Source organism: Mus musculus, chromosome 6 (assembly GCF_000001635.26).
Source record: "Mus musculus strain C57BL/6J chromosome 6, GRCm38.p6 C57BL/6J".
In the NCBI taxonomy this organism is placed as follows: domain Eukaryota; kingdom Metazoa; phylum Chordata; class Mammalia; order Rodentia; family Muridae; genus Mus; species Mus musculus.
This window is the reverse complement of record NC_000072.6, coordinates 113741657-113762428: the sequence shown is the minus strand read 5'-3', so window position 1 is coordinate 113762428 and position 20772 is coordinate 113741657. Positions and strand designations below refer to the sequence as shown.

Here is a 20772-nt window from a genome sequence, read left to right as displayed (position 1 = left end):
AGTCCTGTTGTGTGGGATCTTCCCTCCAGAGCAGAGTGGATTCGGAGAGATGGGGTGAGTGGAGGAGGCAGTGATGCTCTGTCTGTCCAGATCACTGCTGCTGGCCCTCGGCAGACTGCTTGCCGAGACACTTGGAGCCCCGTGAGTAAGTACCACTTCACAGAGGTAGAGACAGGCTCAGAGGACAGAACGCTCAGACACTCACTCTGGCTCCTGATGTCTCCTGAAACTCTAACCAGACTGCATCTCCCAGGAGCTGGCTCTCTGGTCTGGAGAAGGAGAGCAACTTCAGCCCTAAGAGGATCTCAGAGGCCTGGGTCCTTCCAGTCACTACCTGGTTACACAATCCTCCTACCCATAGGGGAACCCAGAGTCCATTGTGCAGCGTCCCCAAGAGCCACATGGCCCATAGGACACTGTTTCCTTCTGCGGTGACCGCCATCACGATGATGCACATGGTGGCTGTAGCATTGACCCTGTGTGCCACCTCAGGCCCGAGAGTTGGACTGAGGGTTCCCTGTCTGTTCAGGGGAGGGCATCTTTCCTGGTCTGTGGATGTGGAGCTCCCTCTAGTGGTGGTTTATAGACATCGTGTGACAGCTTCCTGGAGACTGGACAGATGCCAGTTAAGAAAACAGGTTTGGAGACAAGGATCAGTTGGCCCAACATCCCTGAGTGAGCAGGACCATACAGGCTTTGGTGAGAAAATTGTACACCTGACTCTGAGAATCTTGTAATCAGATAAGGCGGAAAAGTAGCAGGAAGCCCAGAGCAGCCCTACTAGGTAGGGTGAGACGGCAGAACAACCAGGGAAGCACGAAGAAGACAGACAGATGGGAAACAGAGGGTAGGCTTCCTGGAGGAGTACTCCATGGGCCAAGGGAAGATCAAGAATAGAACCAATGCAAGAAGCAGAGGGTTATGGGTGAGGCGGACTCTGTGGACAAGGACTGTAGTTGTGAGCGGTGAAGGATGGGTGGGTCAACTTCTTCAGTCAGTGTACACAGAGCATGCTCTGTCCAGCCTGGACCTCTCAGAACGAACCTGATAGTGTCTACACTGGCATGCTTGTGGTGACAACCTGTGTCTTAGCATCCTGTTTTGCATGCTTGACACTTTTTATCATGACAGGGCATTTCACTTGGAGCTGTAGTTATAAAATCCTTTACAATGTAAGATAATGAGAAGAAATAAGGTGAAATTGGGAGGGAGGTCAAGGACAGTTTCTCCAGGACACTGAACCCCTGAGACTGAGGGGCAGAGACTTCAGGGAGTTAAAAAAATGGATGTTGACTTTAGACAGGAGGGGAATAGGAGATGATGTGGCTGAAGTCTACAGAAGTCAGGGAGCTGTGGCCACTGAGCCTGTGGGCCCAGGACTGAGGTGGGCAGCTCATACTGTTCTCCATAGAAGCTCTAAGAAACTGTCCTACATATGCTCAGAGCCCCAAAGCCTGGGCAGCCTGCATCCCGTAGTAGGAACCTGCTGAGACCCTGCAGCGGGTCCATCCTGTACTCTGTGGCTGTGGTGGCTCACCCTGTGACAGTCTTCTTCTCCCTGCCACTGTCGTAGGACTCCCCTCTCAAGGCTGTGCAGATGCTCTGGGTGAACCTCATCATGGACACGTTTGCCTCCCTGGCCCTGGCCACAGAGCCACCTACGGAGACTCTGCTTCTGAGGAAACCGTACGGTCGCAACAAGCCGCTCATCTCGAGGACCATGATGAAGAACATCCTGGGCCACGCCGTCTACCAGCTCACCCTCATCTTCACCCTGCTCTTCGTGGGTGAGCGCCCTCGTCCTCACGCCTCTGAGCTTAGGGCACCAACTTCAGGACATACCATGGCCAACAACGGCTGGCTTTACACATGTCATTCTGTTTCCCCCATGGGGAAACTGTGGCATAGGAGGGAAATGCAGGTGGCAGCACACAGGGAGCCAGAAGTTGTCATGCCCTGTCCCCGGCTGGCTCACCTCAAAGCCAGCAGTAGTGTTAGCATCCGGGACTGATGAAAACTTTCTGTCAGGTTAGCCACTGAGAGCCAAGGTCCTGGGCCAAGCAACCTGTCCCTTCCCTGACCGCTTCTAGGAACCCCTTCTTGCTCCAGGAAGATGTCTTCATGGAGAATGTAGACGTCCTTGGGGAAGGACACACAACCACTTGGAATGTCAGCTCCTTTCTCGGCCCCTCCACTGAGGGCTAGCTCTCCAGCCACTCAGATCCAAGCGCCTTTGCCTGTGTCTTATTCAGTGCTCCTTCATTAAAATAAGGTTCCTGAGATGATTAGCTCAGAAGAGGGGTTCGTTTGGACTCTCACTCTGAGAGGTCATATTCAGATGACTCTGCTGTATGGAGTCAGGGACAAGGCAAAGGGAAGAAACATTGCTCGCTTCATGGCCAGGAAGCAGAGAAAAGTATGGACCAGGCCCCACAGTTCCCTTCAAGAGAATACCCCCTAATGGCCTAAAGTGTCCCGTCAGATTTCACCCTGAAGCGATTCCACCACCTCCCTTAGGGCTAGGGTGTGGTAGAGCCTTTGCTCAGTATGCCTCAAGTCCCGATAAACCGGGTGGGGTGGTGCCTGCCTGTAATCCCAGCACTCGGGAAGCAAAGGTGGGGGGGGGGGATCAGAAGTTTAAGGTCATCCCTGGCTACAGTGACTTCAAGAGCAGCTTGTGCTTCATGCGACTCTGGTTCCACTACCTCTCCATAGCGCCACAGCCTGGGCACCAGGCCTCAAATACATAGGTCTCCAGGCCACATTGGCTTAAGCTGTAGTGGCTTCACTGAAGGATCTGTGTCCTCTCATTTCAGTCACCCTTCATAAGGAATGTTACTCTGTAAGGCCGCTGGCATGCCACCTTTCTCAGATGTCCACAGAAAAGGCGACAGGTCCCAAGCCATTTATCCTCTAGATCAGTGATTCTCAGTCTTCCTAAAGTGACCCCTAGTTCAGTTCCTCTCGTCCTGGTGAGCCCCCACCAGGATATGAACCACTGCTCTAGAGAAAGAATTGTCTCACTAAGCAGGAACCACAGGCCACACTGTGCCCCGTTCCACACCTGAGCCGGCCCCACCCTCTGGCTTGGCAGGTGAGAAGATGTTCCAGATCGACAGCGGAAGGAACGCCCCGCTGCACTCACCACCCTCAGAGCACTACACCATCATCTTCAACACCTTCGTCATGATGCAGCTTTTCAACGAGATCAACGCCCGCAAGATCCACGGCGAGCGCAACGTCTTTGACGGGATCTTCCGGAACCCCATCTTCTGCACCATCGTTCTTGGCACTTTCGCCATCCAGGTACCCAGCCCCCACTTAACCTGGGCTGGGCAAGGCGGTGGCTCCCCGGCCCTCCGTGCCATCTCCGTGTCTGTCCCTCCGATCTCTGACCCGCAGATAGTGATCGTGCAGTTTGGCGGGAAGCCCTTCAGCTGCTCCCCACTCCAGCTGGACCAGTGGATGTGGTGCATCTTCATAGGCCTGGGAGAGCTCGTCTGGGGCCAGGTGTGTGGCAGGGGAGTGGGGGGAGGGGTGTTGAGCCAAAGGAAGAGGAACAACAGGATTGGTCCTAGAAGTGACATATAGCTACTGCCCATACCAGGGAAGGCCAGTCCCAACACTGGGCATCAGAGCAATAGAGTCCTTTCAAGTCTCCAAATGCAGGCCACGTGGGTACCAACACTCTGATTGTGACCTTTTATCTGTATTTCACTGCTGCTGGTATTTTCTTTTCTTTTTTAAATTGTAGCAGTTTCTTTTAACTTAAATTTATGTCCAAAGGCAATGCTATTATTACTGGCATGACTTGCCAAAAGTGGAAGCTTACAGAAAATAACAATGTCAGGAAGAGCTGCCACAGCTCGGAACCTGAAGCCAACGCGCTAAAAGGGGGATCATCTATTGGTATCCTGAAGGTAGTGACCTGTGGTGCCAAGCAGGGTAATATGGCCCATCCTGCCATATTAACATGTGACTTGAGGTGGTCCTGTGGCTATCTAGGCATCTCCTAACTTGACCCTGGAACATTCTTTCACTTGGTTTATTTTCTACCTCTTCCCAAGTTCTAGGCATACATACACATGTTCATGCACATACACGCATGCACACATGTACACGCACACGCACACACGCACACGCACAAATGCACGCATATGCACACACCATCACATACATCATCATACTGCTGACAGCTTGAAATTCCAGTCTTCTGACTCGGGACCCTACATGGGAGAAGTGTCTTTGTCAGCTCTGAGCTGACAGTTCTATTCCCAAGGTGTCCAGGTATCTAGGTGCCAGAGGCCTAAGATGATTCTCTTCTTAGGTTGTCCCCAGGCTAGACTAAGAAACCACAGTGGTGGGCCAGGTATGGTGGTACACACTTGTAATCTCAGCACTCAGAAAGTTGAGGCAGGAGGATTGCGTATTTGAAGGCAGTGTGGTGGGCTACATATCCAAACCTTGTCACAAAGAATAAATAATAAAAGATAAAGAGGAGATGGTAGAAGAGTAGGAGTATTGTGATGAATGCCTGTAACCCCAGAACTTGGAAGGTTGAAGCAGGAGGCTCACCACTAGTTTGAGGCCAGCCTAGACTACACGGTAAGACCCCATTTCAATGGGAATCACTTCCCAGCCTTTGGCCAAGACTAAGTGTAGAAATTACAGTGGCAAATGTGAACTCAAAGATCAAGTTCAGATCCATCCAAATGTCCTTTGGCACTTCTTTGGAGCGTTAAAAGCTAAGTTTGATTAGGACCCTTTTCCTGTTTCCTGGGCACCTGGGGCCTGCATCCTGAGAGCTCCCTCAGCATCCAGGGGAATACACCCATGAGCAGTGAGGTTGATGCCAGTAACTAGCACTGACCCTGAACTCCCAGAAAGCCCGAGTGTGTGGTCCAGCCCTTGCCTGTCCTCACAGATGTAAAGCCTCAGCCTGGGAAACAAGCTTTTCAGGGAAGACTAAGGATGGCTGTATCCCACACGTCCAGGACTGGCCTCTTCAGTGCACACCGCGCTCACTGACGGCCATCCACAGAAGACTCTGTACAGCATGTACACAATGCCTGCCTGGGTCCTCACGACTCCTAAGCCTTATGGATAGGCGTCCAGAGCTCAGCAGGGGCACATGACTTGTCTTAGGTCACATACCAATAAGGCCTGGGGCCTTCCAAGTCACAGTGGTCAGTTCTTCAAGGCCAAGTTGTTCCACTCTGTCCTTTGTGTCCAGTAAGTGGGTGGAGTAAAAAAAGCTATTGATAAGACAACAAACAGTTGAGTTAGGATGGGCAGAGGGTTAAAGAGGGAGCTTTTCCTGTGACTAGGGAAATGAGCAGGAAAAGAGGGAGAGGGACTCGGGGACCGGGAGGAAAAATCTTAGCCCTGACCGTTGCCCGGTACATCCCTTGCAGGTCATCGCCACCATCCCTACCAGCAGGCTCAAGTTCCTGAAAGAGGCAGGGCGTCTAACACAGAAGGAGGAGATCCCCGAGGAGGAGTTAAATGAGGATGTGGAAGAGATAGACCACGCAGAGCGGGAGCTTCGCCGTGGCCAGATCCTGTGGTTCCGGGGCCTGAATCGGATCCAGACACAGGTATGGGGAGTTCCTAGGGCTGGGCCAGTCTTGGGGGTGTGGCCAGTAGTTCCAATGCACCCTCATTCTCTGATGTGAGGGCATGTGGCCATAGAAGCCTTGGAGTGGGCTCAGTGAACACCCCCCATACCTGTCATATGGCCTAAGAAGAGCCCTCACTATCCCTCCAGCTGCACACATGTGTGTGTGCGTACACACACACACACACACACACACACACACACACACACACACACACTTCTGCTACAGAAGCAGAGTGTGGCCCCAGGAAGAACACTACCTTCTCAGCCTAGCCAAGAGGAGTTGGCATGAGTCTCACCCACCATGGTTTTCCAGAGGGATGCCCCTGAGAGGAGAGGGGTGGTTATGTGGGCTGAGGTGAGTGTGGGTTCTACGGTGGGTGGGGTGGCTACCAGGAGGAGCAGACAATCTTGGAAGGAAATTGTCAGCCTGGGAGCTACAGTCATCTTTACAGATAATTCCCACACTCTCTGCCTCTGTAAGCGTCTCCAAGCACTGCCCTTGTTCCCACTTAGATGCAGAGCAAAGGTTAAAATCCCAGAGATTAACCTCAACAGAGGTGTGCATGCAAGCCAAGTTTACACATAAAAACATATATGTACAGTGCCTGCTCGGCCAAAAGCAGGCTTCATCTCCAGAACAGAAGTTAGGTAGCCACTGTGTGGCACACAATGACGCAGGAAGCCCCCCCACACACACACACACACACATGCACATCCCATGCTCTCCCAAAGTCCCCATGCCTAGGGCAGGTATAGTTTATGAATGTGCTGTAGGATCCAGAGAAGAGATCTCTTGCCCAGAAAGACGCCTATAGAGTATCACCCCAGATCCCTCACTCAAATAATCTGGGCAAGTGATGCATAAGCCAACTACTTCGTTTCCATGCACTACAGCAAACAGCTCCATTGGAGTTCCTTGCAGCCCACAGGGACTCATGAGACCCCTACAGCTCCTGAGAGGAGTGTATGACTACCCTGGTCTACCCACTTGCAATTTAGGGGAGTGGGGTTTTAGACTTGGGGTTGCTTCACAGAGGCCTGGACTCTCCTGCTGTGACCAGGACCCTGGCAGTCCCCCTTTCCTGTGTGGGCTGGGGTAGGTGACTCTGGCTCTATGCCTGAAGCCACCCTTCCATTCTGACGTCACTGCCACCCCAGCCCCTGAGTCACTATTGAGGAAAGAGGTCACATGCCGCTCTCCCTACCCCCCACCCCCCGCTTGGGATCCCCGGGGCCTACAGGTGGGCCCAGAGCTGAGCAGACATCTTTCCGAACCTTGGAGTGTGTCTGGTATTTTTGTTTTAAGTGGTGTTGTCCTTGTCGCCGTGGCTGCGGCTGTTTGTGATGTTGCGCCCGTCAGTTGTGTAGCTGTGGTGTTCGTTTCTTCTCGCAACTTGTCTCGTTCTCTCCTCCGTTGCAGATTGAAGTAGTCAATACTTTCAAGAGCGGGGCCTCCTTCCAGGGGGCCCTGCGGAGACAGTCCTCCGTCACCAGCCAGAGCCAGGACGTAGCCAGTCTCTCTAGTCCTAGTCGCGTGTCGTTATCCAATGCTCTTTCCTCTCCGACCAGCCTTCCTCCTGCTGCAGCTGGGCGTGAGTGTGACTCCTTACCGCCTCCGCTGGCACTACCAACGCCAGCTCCTGGGCGGGCAGGCGGGCAGGGGCCGGGGTCCAGAGAACATGGTGGGACAGGGGTCTCTGTGAGGCCCACGGGCTGAATAAAGGGCCACTGAAGACAGTGTCATTGACCAAGAGTTCTCAAGCAGTCGTGGGGCTAGCTGGGGGTCAGGAATTATAACCAGCAGTGGGTCACTAGAATTATAAGCAGAATTCAACAGGTCTGAGTCTATTAAAGGGTCACATTGTAGTCAAAAACGTTCCATAATCCAAAGGGTTCCAGTCCCCCTCAGGACCTGAGGCCAGAGGATGGCAGTCACCAAGAGAGGCACAGGACACCACTCACTCTAGTGTCTTACCTTGTCAGGAAGAGCTTGGCCCTTGAGGGAAGGTCTGACAGTGTTGAAGTCTCTCAGGGGTCACAGTCACAGTGGGCACTCAACACAAGAGGGACCATGTGAGTCAAGCAGTCACTGAAGGTCAGATGTCACAGCCAGGAGTGTTGGAGCACTTCAGAATCACCTGCATCCCCCCCCCAGCCCCCCCCCCTTGTACACTGAGTGCATTCACAACCTTACCAGCCCTTCTCCCACAGAGTGGAGCATACTGAAGGCCTGACCCCTTCCTGGTAGAGACAAGGCTCCTGTGCCATCTAGCTGATCTCAAGTAGAAAATAGTGGGGTACACACATCTTGCACAGGTGCCAGCTAGTCCCAAAAGAGCTGGTCTAACCTTGGCATCCTTTTCTTATATGAGAGGTAGCCTGGAACTTTCACCTCTTCTTCATCTTCCTTCTTCCAACCTTGTACTTGCTAGGCAGGTGCCCTACCACCTGAACTAAATTCCCAAAGCCTTATCTTCCTTTTCCAAACATATCTGCCCATACCACTGACTCTGACCTACAGCTTCTGGTCTCTGGCTCTGTCTAGTTCTTTGCTGCCCAAGGCCTCAGGCACCCAAAGATTCCTCTATATTTCCTATCTGTCTCCATTCGAGCCTTCTCAAAATGCATGGAGCCTCAGTTTTAGCCTCCTAACAGACACAACATGTGTGTTACCCCAGCCAGCCTTCAAGTTCTTTGATGAGAAGCAGACTCCACCTCTTGATACATTCTAAAGTGCCCCTGCACCCATCCCAAACCAGGACACCCAGCATCACACTCCCTACCGCTGAGCAGGGAAGCTCTGCATACAGGTTCTTCCATTCGGGTCCTCCAGCTCCAGCAGGATAAACAGATCACTAGGAACCTGCTGCTAGCCTATGCTGGTGTCCTGTGACCATCCCGTGGGTGCTGCCCTCCCTGGCATAGAGGATAGCTAGAGGCCCAATAGTGTTTTCCCACTGACATAAAATTAGTCCCAGTGCAGCAAAGGTACACCTAAGTACATGGTATCTGAGTCCCAGGATTTCCTTTCAGAGCAGACATCCCTCCTCACCTTTGTGAGTGACCCATGCTTTCTTAGTTGACTTTCCCTTCCTCCCTGTCACATCAATCCAATTCTGGCCTTGCTTGGCAACTCCCATCTTGAAGTGTAGTCACTGAGTGTTCCCATGAAGATATCCTTGTCTGTCGGTGGCTCCTGCATCACCCTGAGTTCTGACCACCAGGAGTCTAGCTTCAGGGCACATCTTTATTCTTTATTCGTCTTGGTTCACCTCTTTCATACAGCATTCCCAAGCACCCACATATCCTCTAAGTTTACCCTTGAGTCACCCCCTAGCTTAGCACTCACATTCTAGAACAAAGAGCCTCTCTCTCATCCCAGCATCTTCTTTCTCACTCTTCCTTCCGCACCAGTATAGAGCCATCAAGGAGCCTGTCCCGCCCTCACTCCTACAGACAGGCCTGTGCACCCCACACTCTTGTCTCCAGATAAACTGATCCTGCCTTCATTCCATGTAGCCCTAACTTTAGAGCAGTCATAGGAAGAAAGCCTAGGTGGGGCTCATCTACCATCTTGGCCCATGATTCTTCATTCCTTCTCGGGGCTGAAAAGGTTGGGCACGCTCAGCTCCCTCAGTGTTCCCCACTGTCACCGCCCCCAGTCTCCTTAACAGGCCTCCACTGGTACCCTCTGCTCTAAACTCCAGTTTGTAATCCTTCATCTCATTGAACCCTTAGTTGGGTATGACCATTCCTCTGTGGAGTGCAGCCTCCTAGGGGGGCTGCCATCTGTGTGGTTTAAAGAGGCAATTTGATCAACGAGATCACAATTCAGATATCAAATCGGCATCCTTTCATCCTCTACTTGTGTAGTTTCTGTCTTCTGCTCTCCTGGGACTCGGAAGACCCTCGAGATATCAGGCAAGGTCCCTTCAGAGAACAAAACTCCTCCTTCTGATAGGAAGAAGGTTTGATAGGCAAGACAGGAAGCAGAAAGAAAGATGGTCTACCAGACTCTGCAAGATCTTCCCAGCAGAGGACAGGCCACATGCCTGCTGAGGCAAACCCCAGGAGTTATCTCTTTCTTTCTTTCATGTCATTAAACATTGATCACAAAGGGGTCGGCTAGAAAAGCTTCTATCAGAGAGCCCACTCTGCACCCCTCCACGGCACAGCTGTTAGATGGCCCCAGGTAGACAGTATGCATGGGGAGACATGCTCAGTTGGGATGGGACCAGAGCATTTGGGAGAGAACTCAGGACAGTTGCGAGGTTTTTTTTTTCCATCATGACTCAAAATTGAATTTGGGTTTCCACCCGGAGATTCAAGGCCACGCCACTAATGCTGTGTACTTGAGCCCTACTCAGCAGTTCCACTTCCTTCCCTTCGCATACATCTCACCACGAGGAGAGGAAGCTTTCCCAGGGTCACCAGAAACACCACTTGGCCAAGACCACAAGCAAGGGGGACAATGGGAATATGTCCTAAAGTTCTCCATGCTCTGCTCTATGCCTCTTTCCTACAGGCTTGACTCAATAGCACAGAGGATGGCATTAGATCTGGGAGCCGATGCTGGTGCCCACAGCCTTCCAGAGGAGAAGGAGCACCCCTTCCATCACCCTACATGGGGAAAGTAGAGAGGCTGTATCCACTGGTGTCCCTCTAGCCCACAAAGTCAGTGTACCTCCACTGATCAACCAAGTCAGCACCAGGTTCATCCATCTAGGCCAGCCTCCTCTTCATCCTCCTCAGGCCCCTCACTTATCTCAAGCCATCTCTGTCCTCCACAAGCCTGAAGAGACTCCATACTGAACATTGCTTCAGCCCCACTCTCCCAAGGGCAAGGCTCTACACAATACACACACACACACACACACACACACTCAGCCCCAAGTGCCCCCATGTCACCTCTAGACTTGGGTTTCAGGAACTGCCAGTGTGTGCAGCATTCGTGGTGAGGAGCCATGCAGACAGTGGCAAAGAGGAAAGCTGGGTTTTCTCCTTAGCATTCTGGTAACGAGTTTGGTGCAAGCTTGGGTTGGCAAGGAAATGGCTTGCTTCTGGGGGGAACCCTTGAGCTCTCCGACTGTCTGAATATTCCATGTCTTTGTTTCCTAGAGGGCTAGAGAACCCTGGACACAGAGTTCAGCAAGAGAGAGTGAAATTTAAAGAGGTTGTGAGTCTTTACCCTTGAGCCTGAAACGACTGTGAATCAATCCCAGACGCTTGGCTTCCTTGAAGCCGGGTAAACATTCGAGTATGCGGAGCCCACCTCAGAGCAAGGCTTCTGCCTCCCCAGAGACCCCAGTGGCCAAGAGCTCCAGGTCCCTCAGACTGTTGAAAGCAAACTTCCACAGTCCCACCCACAGGGCCTGCCTTGTTCCCTGCCCCCATATCCCCGCAAGTCTTCATCTTTAGAGCAGGCAGGCTGGGGAGATGGAAGAGATTTTTGCTTTTGTTTTTGTTTTTTTTTTCTTCCCCTTTTTTTTTTTTTTTTTCCATTTCAGCTGCAGAGAAAACCGAGTGGAGTCTTGGGATGTCCATGGCGGGGTGTCCCGAAAAGTCTTGTCCCCACAGTCCTGTCCAGAGCAGTTCATTCCTTCTGTTGTCTCCATGCCAGGGGGAGGCGGGAAGGGGCCTCATCTCATTGTATGTCGTCCCTCTGCGTTGTCAGTCACATGACGAGGGCTTGCCACTGTCCCTTACCTTCCTTCATACGCTAGGCATTCCAGCCAGCCAGTGTCGTATGGCAAGTCAGCCTCAGAAATCAGAGCACCAGCTAGACAGATACAGGGACAGGACATTTGCACTCCCATTTTGCAGATGAGGAAGCTGGGTTTTGCCTAGTGTTTGGCTAGCATGCAGAAGGCCCTGGATTAGATTCCCCAGTCCCCAAGGAAATCATTCTAAGAAGTAGAGACAAAGAGAATAAGAAGTTCTAGGTTATATCCTGAGGCCAGCCTAAATTATATTAGACCTTCCCTTAAAGCAAACCAACAACAGAGAAAAGATTAAACAAGCTAAGGCTATACCTTTTTACAATTATTTCCAAGGGTTCAATAGCTTATTTATTAGTTCAGAAAAATGAACAGTCCACAGAAGCTTCGTAGGAAATCCACAGACAAAAGAGAGCTGAAAGTATCACACGGAACAGCAGCACTCAGCCTGCCTGCCTTCACCGGCTCCAGCTTGCCAGCTTCCCTGGATTTCAGCAAGCAGAGTTCTCTGGGGTCACTAGTGTGTAGGGAGAAGGGACAGAATGGTCTTCAGAAGGCAAGTGGAAGTTATAGCCCGGAGAAGGCTGGGAGCAAAGGAGGAGAGCTGACTGGGGAAAAGAGCCAGACAGCGCAGCCCGAGGGGGGCAATGATCAATGGCAGCACGTTTAGAAATGGAAAGTCATCCGTCAGCTGTGACACAGGCTCAGCAGTCAGAGCCATCTAGAATTTTCTTCTGAGAACAGGGATCTCCCTCACCAGGCCCACAGAGGAGTTCCCTGGCTCAGCTGAGCTCGAAGCTGGGACTCCAAGGACCTCCCCACAACTGTCTCTGGCAGGCTTCCTGCCCCACCCCCCATGGCCAAGGCCATGTGACACTTGGCCAGCCGATAGCATTGGGCCATCTTGTGTTTTCTCTTTTGCCCTTCTCTAAGCCAGCACTGGGAAGACAGCAGGAGATATCTTTATTTCAAGTCCCATCGATCCCATAAGACACAAGGCATGTCCCTGTCCCCCTACCCCCTGGAAGGCAGTTTAGAACATGACCAGATAGGTAGTGTAGCTCTCTATAGTCAGATATGCCTATAAAGAATGGCCAAGCCAGGACTTCAACCTGGTCCTTATTCCAAATCCAGGGCTCTCTGCACCAGCCTTGGAGACCAGAGGCCAGGCTCCTCCCATTTTTAGAGGAGAGAATAAAGGCCTAAGGACCTGAAGTTCCTGGCTTACTCACTGTGGTGCAATGCCAAACCCTTGACATCCAACCCCCGCATCCTAAAACCTGAAGGAGATCTCAGGGTTGGCTGTCCACTTCTGGCCTCCGTCTTTTATTTTGTTTTGTTTCATTTTTCTTTTGGGTTTTGTGTTTTCAGAACACAAACAGAGCCATAAACCCCAAACTCCAGGAAACAAGGGAGCGCCTTAGCAAGCTGCAATGGCTGGCCAGGGCTTTGAGCCCATACTCGAGTGTTTACCTCCCAAATGCATGAAGGAAAGAGGCGCTGGGCACAAACAACTTCGTTCACATTGTGCAGGCTTCCAAGTGTAGCTGTGTGTCGGTGTGTGTGTGTGTGGCCCCTGACTCCTGTGGCATGCTCCCCGCCCCCAACGTCCTGTGTGCGGCTCCTCTGTGCTTCTCGGCTGCTGCAGCCCTGCACCTCAGAAAGCCTTCCCTGGCTTCGCTTTGCTCTGCTGCCTCGGCTTGATGTCCCCTTCTCTGTTTGGCCCTCGTGTGTCCTCTCATCCCACCTCATCCGACCGTCTCTCCTTCCTGTTCCCTCTCCGTGTGACCTGTAACCTGTTCCATGTGGTTTGGTTTCTTAACTGTGTGTGGTTTTTGAAGATTCACTTTTTTTTTTTTAACAAATAGACTCTTTCCTACTTCCCCTGCAACCCCCAAACCCCCTGCATGGTCAGACTCTGCTGTGACATTAACAAGGCTCAGTCTCTCACTAGGTCGGGTGCCCTTCGGAGTGGACCATGCTCCTGTTTACAACTACCCCAAGCATCTCTGTGGTGGTGCTTTTATAGTCCCCACTAACACCATAGTTCTGACCCAAACCAAAGCCACTTAAAAACCAACTCATGGATGCATCCCCCAAGCCCTCTGCCCTCCGTCCCCATCGATGCTCATAACACCAACGACTGTGGATCCCAGCCGCCTGCGTGCCCTCCCCTCCCCCAACCCTCCTCCAAGTCCCCAGAAGGGCTCAGCCCACTCCTGACCAAAGTGTTTCCCTTGCAGATCCGCGTCGTGAAGGCGTTCCGTAGCTCTCTCTATGAAGGGTTAGAAAAACCCGAGTCTCGAACCTCCATCCATAACTTCATGGCTCATCCTGAATTCCGGATCGAAGATTCCCAGCCCCACATCCCCCTCATCGATGACACCGACCTGGAAGAAGATGCCGCGCTCAAGCAGAACTCGAGCCCGCCGTCCTCGCTCAACAAGAACAATAGCGCCATCGACAGCGGGATCAACCTGACGACCGACACGAGCAAATCAGCTACCTCTTCAAGTCCAGGGAGCCCCATCCACAGCCTGGAGACGTCGCTTTAGCTGAGGCCCCTGTCGCCTGGCCACGCTCATGGACCCGCCGCCACCCGCCTCCAGGCGCACACCCTTCCAGGCACCAACTCCCCGACACAGCAAGGAGCACTGGGCGGAACCCACACAGCAGAGAGGGAACCAGACCTTTCTCTGGCAGCCATGCTGTTTGAACTCTTTTTCACTCCTTAGGCCTTGGGCGGGGTTGCCCTGGGGTCATCTGGAGCAGAGAGTGGCGTGGATTTTTTTTTCTCCAAAACATAAAAAATAATAATAACGAATTAATTAAAAAAAAAAAGAGCCTTTCCAGGCTCCAGCCCAGACACGGACCAGCCATGCACCCGCCGGCCACCGTGGCCCCAGCATGAATGTACCTGGACACTATTAATCCCCTCCCTCATTTGGTTCTTGGAGGGCTAGGGAGGGGAGTTTTTTGTTTGTTTCCTTAGGCGGGAACTGCAAACAGGAACTGGAACAGAGACTACTGTTCGTTCAGTCCACTGGTCTATGAGGTTTCAAATGCTTGCCCAGCATGGTCTCAAATGTCTAGATTAATTTAATAACTTTTTGAAATCACAGAGTAGGTTTGCACCAATGAAACCCAAGAACTCCACAGACACTCACGAGGTTATATCCGTTTCTTTGTATCTATATCAACGTATACTTCTTGAAGACTGTATACGTGCGTATAGATAAGTAGATATTATATATATATATATATACATATATATACATGGATATATAAAGTTCCTTTGCCGGCATGTTGCCTTGTTTCTGCTTAAATTGCTCTATTTTAACTTATGTCCTAAAAGAAGAATGTAATTTGTTTACAAACCTGTAGATAATGTCTTTGGCTATTTGTGTGGTTTAAGGACACTGGTGGCCAAGATGCTTACAAACAGCTCGGGCCCAACAGACACATCCCCTGGATTGCATCCTTGAAGTTTTACGATAGCCATGCTCTGATTTTTGCCTGCTATTTCCGTTCAATAATGTCACTACTGTGGGAAGCTCAGGCAGAAAGCCAACGGCTCCCAAGGATCCACCCTGAGGAGCTAAGCAACGCGCTCGCTCACTCCACCGTAGACAAGGGAGAAGAGGAGAGAAGGCTTCCTGGGTTTGCAACACGGCCGTCCAGGTCTGGTGACGTCAACGTCTGTAGTGCACCCGGAGAAGGAAGACTTTTCTCTCAATGAAACTCGCTTGAGTTTACAGAGAGCATTTCAGAACTGAGTTGTCTTTGGCACTGTCTGTGAGTCAAGGTAGTGTTCAGATATTACAAATGCTATTGTGTTGAATTTTTTTTTTTTTTTAGTTAGTAATTTAGAAGTTTCTTTTCTTATAAACGGCAGCATAGACACTGCTGACATACTGGATGAGGGTTGGTACGGCTTGCTGCTTTTGTTTTTTTTTTTTTTCTTTTTGAAGAAGAATAGCCTTTTTTCTCTGCACTATTTAGATCCGAATGAACCTTATAATGTGTACATTGAGATGTATTCAGTGTGATTTTTAAACCAAATTGTCTTCCTGTAGTTACAATATATACTGTAGCCTTTTAACAGCAAGTCCTGCTTTCCCAGACAGAAAGCCATTCTGATATCTTCCCATATCACAGGTGAGAAAAGGTGGCTATCCCCTCTCCCAACAATAACAGCACTAGTTATCCCACTTAATAAGAGCTTGTCTGTCGGCCTCTTACTGCTAAGCACTTTGTGGGTCTCAGCTTTTTTTCATAAAAGAACTTTTGTATTTAATACAAAGTTTGCTTTGAGACTTTTCAGCATACAATCTTTTTCCATAAACTTGTACAGTGCAAAAGACATTTTGAATACCATGACCGATGATGTCCCGTGCTTCGAGGAAATCAAACACTTTCCGCCTCACTTGTGAACTCCATCCTTCACTCTCTCCCTCCTCACAATCGCTCCTCCTCGCTCTTCAGCCTGGCCCCCCAGCCCTCCTCCAGGCCCAGAGACCTCTTCACTAAACAAGATGACAGCCACTTGGGAAAAGAGCCATAGTCAGCTGGGAGGGCCCACGTCTGGATGGCTGTGAAAAACTTGAGTTCTTGGTTTGGGCTTCAAAGTCTGCCCATCCCACCTGGCCATAATCTTTCTATAAGGAAGAATATCTCTGAAGGATTCTGATTGTATCCAGGAGAGAGAGAGAGCTACCTCTCCAGCAGGTGGACCAGCCCTAGATGTACTCACTGGATTCCAGTACAGACACCACCAGAGCCAGTCCATAGTACCCCTCCAAGGGAGGGAAGGAAACCCGGGGCTGCCTTGGAACAGGATAGGTTTTTGGTTTGGTTTTGTTGTTGTTGTTGTTGTTGTTGCTGCTGCTGCTGTTGTTGTTTGATTGGTTTGGGACTTTTGGTGGGGAGTCCTTTGTCACATTTTTCATCCTGCCCTCCTTCATTCAACCATGCATCTATGACCTCATTCCATGCCACCAGGGTTCTTGCTCTTAACAAACCGGGGTCCTCGGGCTTTGGAACCAGGCCTCCAGGGCAAAGAGGAAGGGGTTCTCTGAGCAGAGCCAGGTTCTCAGACAGGAGCAGAGGAAACTAGCAAGGAGGCCTGACATTAGTGCTGGCTTCCCGGTGTCAGGAATGAGAGATAGCCTATGCCCCAGCCCCTCACTCTCACACTCTTCCATACACACACACACCTACACAGGAGATGGTTGGTTTGTCAGAACTCACTGTAATACACAAGCTTGCACTTCTGCGTCCTATATCTAGCAGCATGGGATACGTTTGGCAGTTCACCCCATTAGGGGGTCAATAATTTATGACCATTCATCTGTTTTTATGAATTTTTTTATCTAGACAATAATTGTAAATAAAGAATTCACCGTCTCTGCTCATTTAATACTATGCAATGGTTATGTTTTCCATGGCTGGCTCTTCTGGCTCACATAGGTGTTTCTGATGTGTCTATGGTATTTAAAAAAAAATCAAGCAGAAATAGGAAATCTCTACTCTTTTCTAGCGTGGCCCCCACCCCCTTCTTTCCTGTCCTCTGCATTCTGTAAGTGCATCAATCCCCTAGCCTGTCAGATAACTGAGAAAACACAGGTGAGCATCCAGCAGGGGACCTGAACTTTGGCTCTGGCTACTTCAGAGTCACCCATCTGTGGAGGGATAGGGAGAGGCTCAACTTGCTGCTCCCAGCTATCCAGGATTGAGGAGCAGCCTCCATGTCTCCACCCACCCATGCTCTCCTATCCTCAACCCAACCACAGCAGAGCTGACTGGAGGGAGGTGCCCTATTTCTGAGAGTGGATGTGGCACTGGCTGCTCCCAAGCCAGAGCCCATCCTATCCTGGGTCCTCTGGTTAATAAAGAACCACTGTGTCCCCATGCCTGTTGAAAAGCCACCTTTGCCTTCTCCTAATTTTTTACACAGACTTCAGTCCAACTCTAGAATTTCTCTTTCACTCCCTTATCTGGCACCAACCACATGTTCTAATTACTGTCCCTCTCAAACATGTTAGTGTACGGCAGGGGAGTAAGTCCCCCTCCCTGTTCACAAGATTTCCCCACCCCACCCCCATCTGTTCTTCTGAAGAAATACTAAGTTTTGCCAGATCCTCCAACCTTCTCTTACTCCAGACTCTGGGCCCTGTTGCTGTGTGTGCCACCCCCACCCCCATTGTAATCACTGTCCACTGAGATCCTCTATGTGCAGAATGTCCTATGAGAACAGACAAAGCAACACCTGAATTCTGAGAAGCTATCAACTTACTTGTCCCCTAAGCCCCGGAATTGTCGAGAGAGACCACCAAGCCCCACCTAACAAGTCATCGCCTGTGGTTGTCCCAGAGCAAGCCCCCATATGCTCCTTGTCTGGATGGGAAAGGAAGACCTCTCCCAGGCCCAGTACTTGGACAGAACATTCCGACTCATCAGACCCACACAACAGAGGGACAGAGGGACAGTGGGACAGAGGGACGTTTTCTGTCTGCCTTTTCTAAACTGGCTTTTGGTCATTTTATTTGGGTTACTGGGAGTCATCTCTTATTCAGAGTTTTAACACCTTTGGGATACAAGAATGTCTTGCCTGGATGTCGTTGCACCCTTGATGTAGCTATAGGAGGTTGCCAACTGAACCACACACTGACAAGCTTTCCACCCAACACACTGACAGTTTTCCACCTGAGGCCCCACCCTTGGAGAACCCTAGGAGTGAGGATTCTTCTAGAAGCACCAAGGCCACACTCAGACCCTAAAAGTTCCCATGTGTTTTCCAAGGTCCAAATGAAGCCCTCTGATTTAATATAGAGATCCGACCCACCCAAGGCATGGGACCCCAGGCCCTGGGTAGCTGCCATCATCCCCTGCTCCCAAAAACAAAAGGTTTGAGGCTGCTTGGGCCCTTCCAGGCCCTTGGTCTGTTTTGTAACGTCTGTGGTGCTCTCCCTCCAGGGCCCCTCCTCTCGGGGGGTCACCACACTCTGCTATCTCTCGTGTGCACATCTTTTATAACGGAGTAGCGAGGGAATGGTGCCGCCTCCAGCTTCCATAAGCTGCCTGGGCTCTGGGGGGCTCTGGGACAATCGGGGCTGGGAAGTGACTGTGCTCTTATTGTACACTCTTTATTTCTCTGTATCTCTGGCTTGTGCTCTTTGTAACTAACAGGATTTGTCTGCCTTTTCAACACTATACTAAGCAATAACAATAAATGCACACATGGAAACGCAGGCATGGTAAACATCCCAAGGCCTTTTTCCGAAGGACAGCTGGGTCCCCTCTCTCTATGGATTTGAACCTGGGGAAGTCTCTGGTTGGGAAAGACATTTTGCTCTAGATCACATCTTTGAGCTCCCATCACCTGTGGGAACTTCCGTGAGTCATTAACCCGTCTCTGAGGGAAGGCTTGGGAGGAAGGGTCTCAGGAAGAAAAGAGTTACTCAAAAGCAAAGTAGCAGGGAGAAAATTATGAACGGCCTGGCTGTTGTCTGGGATAAACCAGAGGAAGAAGGTAGAAAGTGTGGACACAGATTATAGGTGGCAGCCCTTACAGAGGTGGAGGGAAGCCAAGAGCATCCTGGTACCCTAGTGTTTTCATTTATATTCTATTGCTGTAACAAACCACAATGGCCAAAAGAAACCTGAGGAGGAAAGGATGTATTTGGCCTACATATCCTAATCATAGTTCATCACTGAAGGAAGTCAAGGCAGGAACTCAAACAGGGCAAGAAATGGAGACAGGAATGGAAGCAGAGACTATGGAGGAGTGGTGCTTACTGGCTTGTTCCTCCTGGTTGCTTTTTATACCTCTCAGAACCACCTACCAACCACAGTCGGTTGGGCCCTCCCACATCAATTCTTAACCAAAAAAAATGCTCCAACAGACTTGCTTAGGGGCTGACTGAATGGATGCAACTACTCAACAAAGTACCCTTTTCTCAGATGACCCTGACTTGTGTCAAGTGGGCAAAACAAAACTAAAAACAAAATTAAACAAAACTAACCAGCATACCTAGTCATTTGAATCTAGTAGCCTCTCACAGGAAAGGAAATATGCCAGACTAGGAAACAAACATCAAGTTATAGACACAAAATCCTAGCTCTTCACAGGCTGAACTGGTCCCCAGGTCAAGTATCAGTGGCTCTGTCTAACTTCTGAACACAGTTTCAGTTCCAAGGTTCATTTAATCCAACACCAGTTTTCAGAGTAGGTATTACTGGTTGAGCATTCTGAATCTGAAAATCTGGAACTTTCTGAGTGCCAACATCATGCCACAAGCAGGAAACCCCATACCACCAAACTTTGCTCTGGGCACAAAATTATTAAAATATATATATATATATATATATATTCCAAGTATATGTAAAGAATGTGTGTAAGCAATATATATATATATATATATTCCAAGTATATGTAAAGAATGTGTGTAAGCATATGGAAAGAATGTGAATTTTCTATTCAGACTTGGATTCCATCCCAGAATATCTCATGCATATGCAAATGTTCACAAAACCAAAATGAAGCACTGTTGCTTTCAAGTATTTCAGATAAGAGATCCTGAACCTGCACTGTGCTTCACTTAGCAGAGAAGACAGCCACTCAAAGAGGCGAAGAATGAGCCCTTAGAAGTAGGAGATGAGGTGCTGACAACATTCCATCTGTAGCCAGAGTTGGCCCTCTAAAGCTTGATCACACCATGTCTTTCAGTCTACCTGCAAATATCTTAAGTTGCTGTTGCTTATCCCAGATCCTCAATGTCTTCAGCTTCAGAATTTATACCAGAAAATTCCCTCAATAACAGTGCCTTATATTTACATGTTAGATGCCCGTTGTCAACATTTTTCACTGGAGAAAAGCAAGGCTCAGAGAAAAAGAACTTGGCCCGATCAGTTGAAGGTTAGTGATGCAGCTACAGAGGGGCCTGCACCTCAAAGAACAGAAGGCCAAGGAGCCCCCTCAACTTTCTTTTCTGTTTTACCCTAAGTATCGCCTCCTCAAATCCCTGTAAAAGTTCTCCATTGGAGGAGGAAAGAGATCTCAAAGGCACTGTGGTGGTGATAGTGACAGCCAGGGGTGAGGGCGGTGTCATGATATAAGGCTGCCACTCTCCAGGCCCCTCTCCAAAAAGCCTTCACACTCCTTGAGTCTTGGCATCTTGCTGGTAGCTATCTTCAGCCAAGGTATTCAATCCCAGTTTCAACATACGACCAGAAAGATTTTTTTTTTCAAGACAGGGTTTCTCTGTAGAGCCCTGGCTGTCCTGGAACTCACTCTGTAGACCAGGCTGGCCTTCAATTCAGAAATCTGCCTGCTTCTGCCTCCCAAGTGCTGGGATTAAAGGCATGCGCCACCACTGCCCAGCAAAGGATTTAGCTAATGGGAGTGGAGGTTCTACTCTGGGCCACTTGGCTTCT

The 20772-nt window shown here is 50.1% G+C and overlaps 1 protein-coding gene across 20 annotated transcripts in view; it reads left to right on the top strand.

The window, feature by feature from the left end:
* The window catches only part of Atp2b2 (ATPase, Ca++ transporting, plasma membrane 2), a 298783-nt gene extending 280185 nt beyond the window's left edge, over positions 1 to 18598 (top strand). For 7 of the 20 annotated variants that reach the window (XM_011241162.3, XM_011241166.3, XM_011241165.3 and 4 more), the window contains 5 exons: positions 1574 to 1787; positions 3095 to 3306; positions 3403 to 3510; positions 5415 to 5597; positions 13581 to 16743. In XM_011241162.3, coding sequence (XP_011239464.1) covers positions 1574 to 1787; positions 3095 to 3306; positions 3403 to 3510; positions 5415 to 5597; positions 13581 to 13892 — 1029 coding nt within the window. In that variant the 3' untranslated portion in view covers positions 13893 to 16743. Of the gene's footprint in view, positions 1 to 1573; positions 1788 to 3094; positions 3307 to 3402; positions 3511 to 5414; positions 5598 to 7040; positions 7213 to 10738; positions 10866 to 13580 lie in introns of all 20 variants that reach the window. The other 13 variants (NM_009723.6, NM_001347365.1, NM_001036684.3 and 10 more) reach the window with 10 other exon arrangements.
* Positions 18599 to 20772: the final 2174 nt, after the last annotated feature.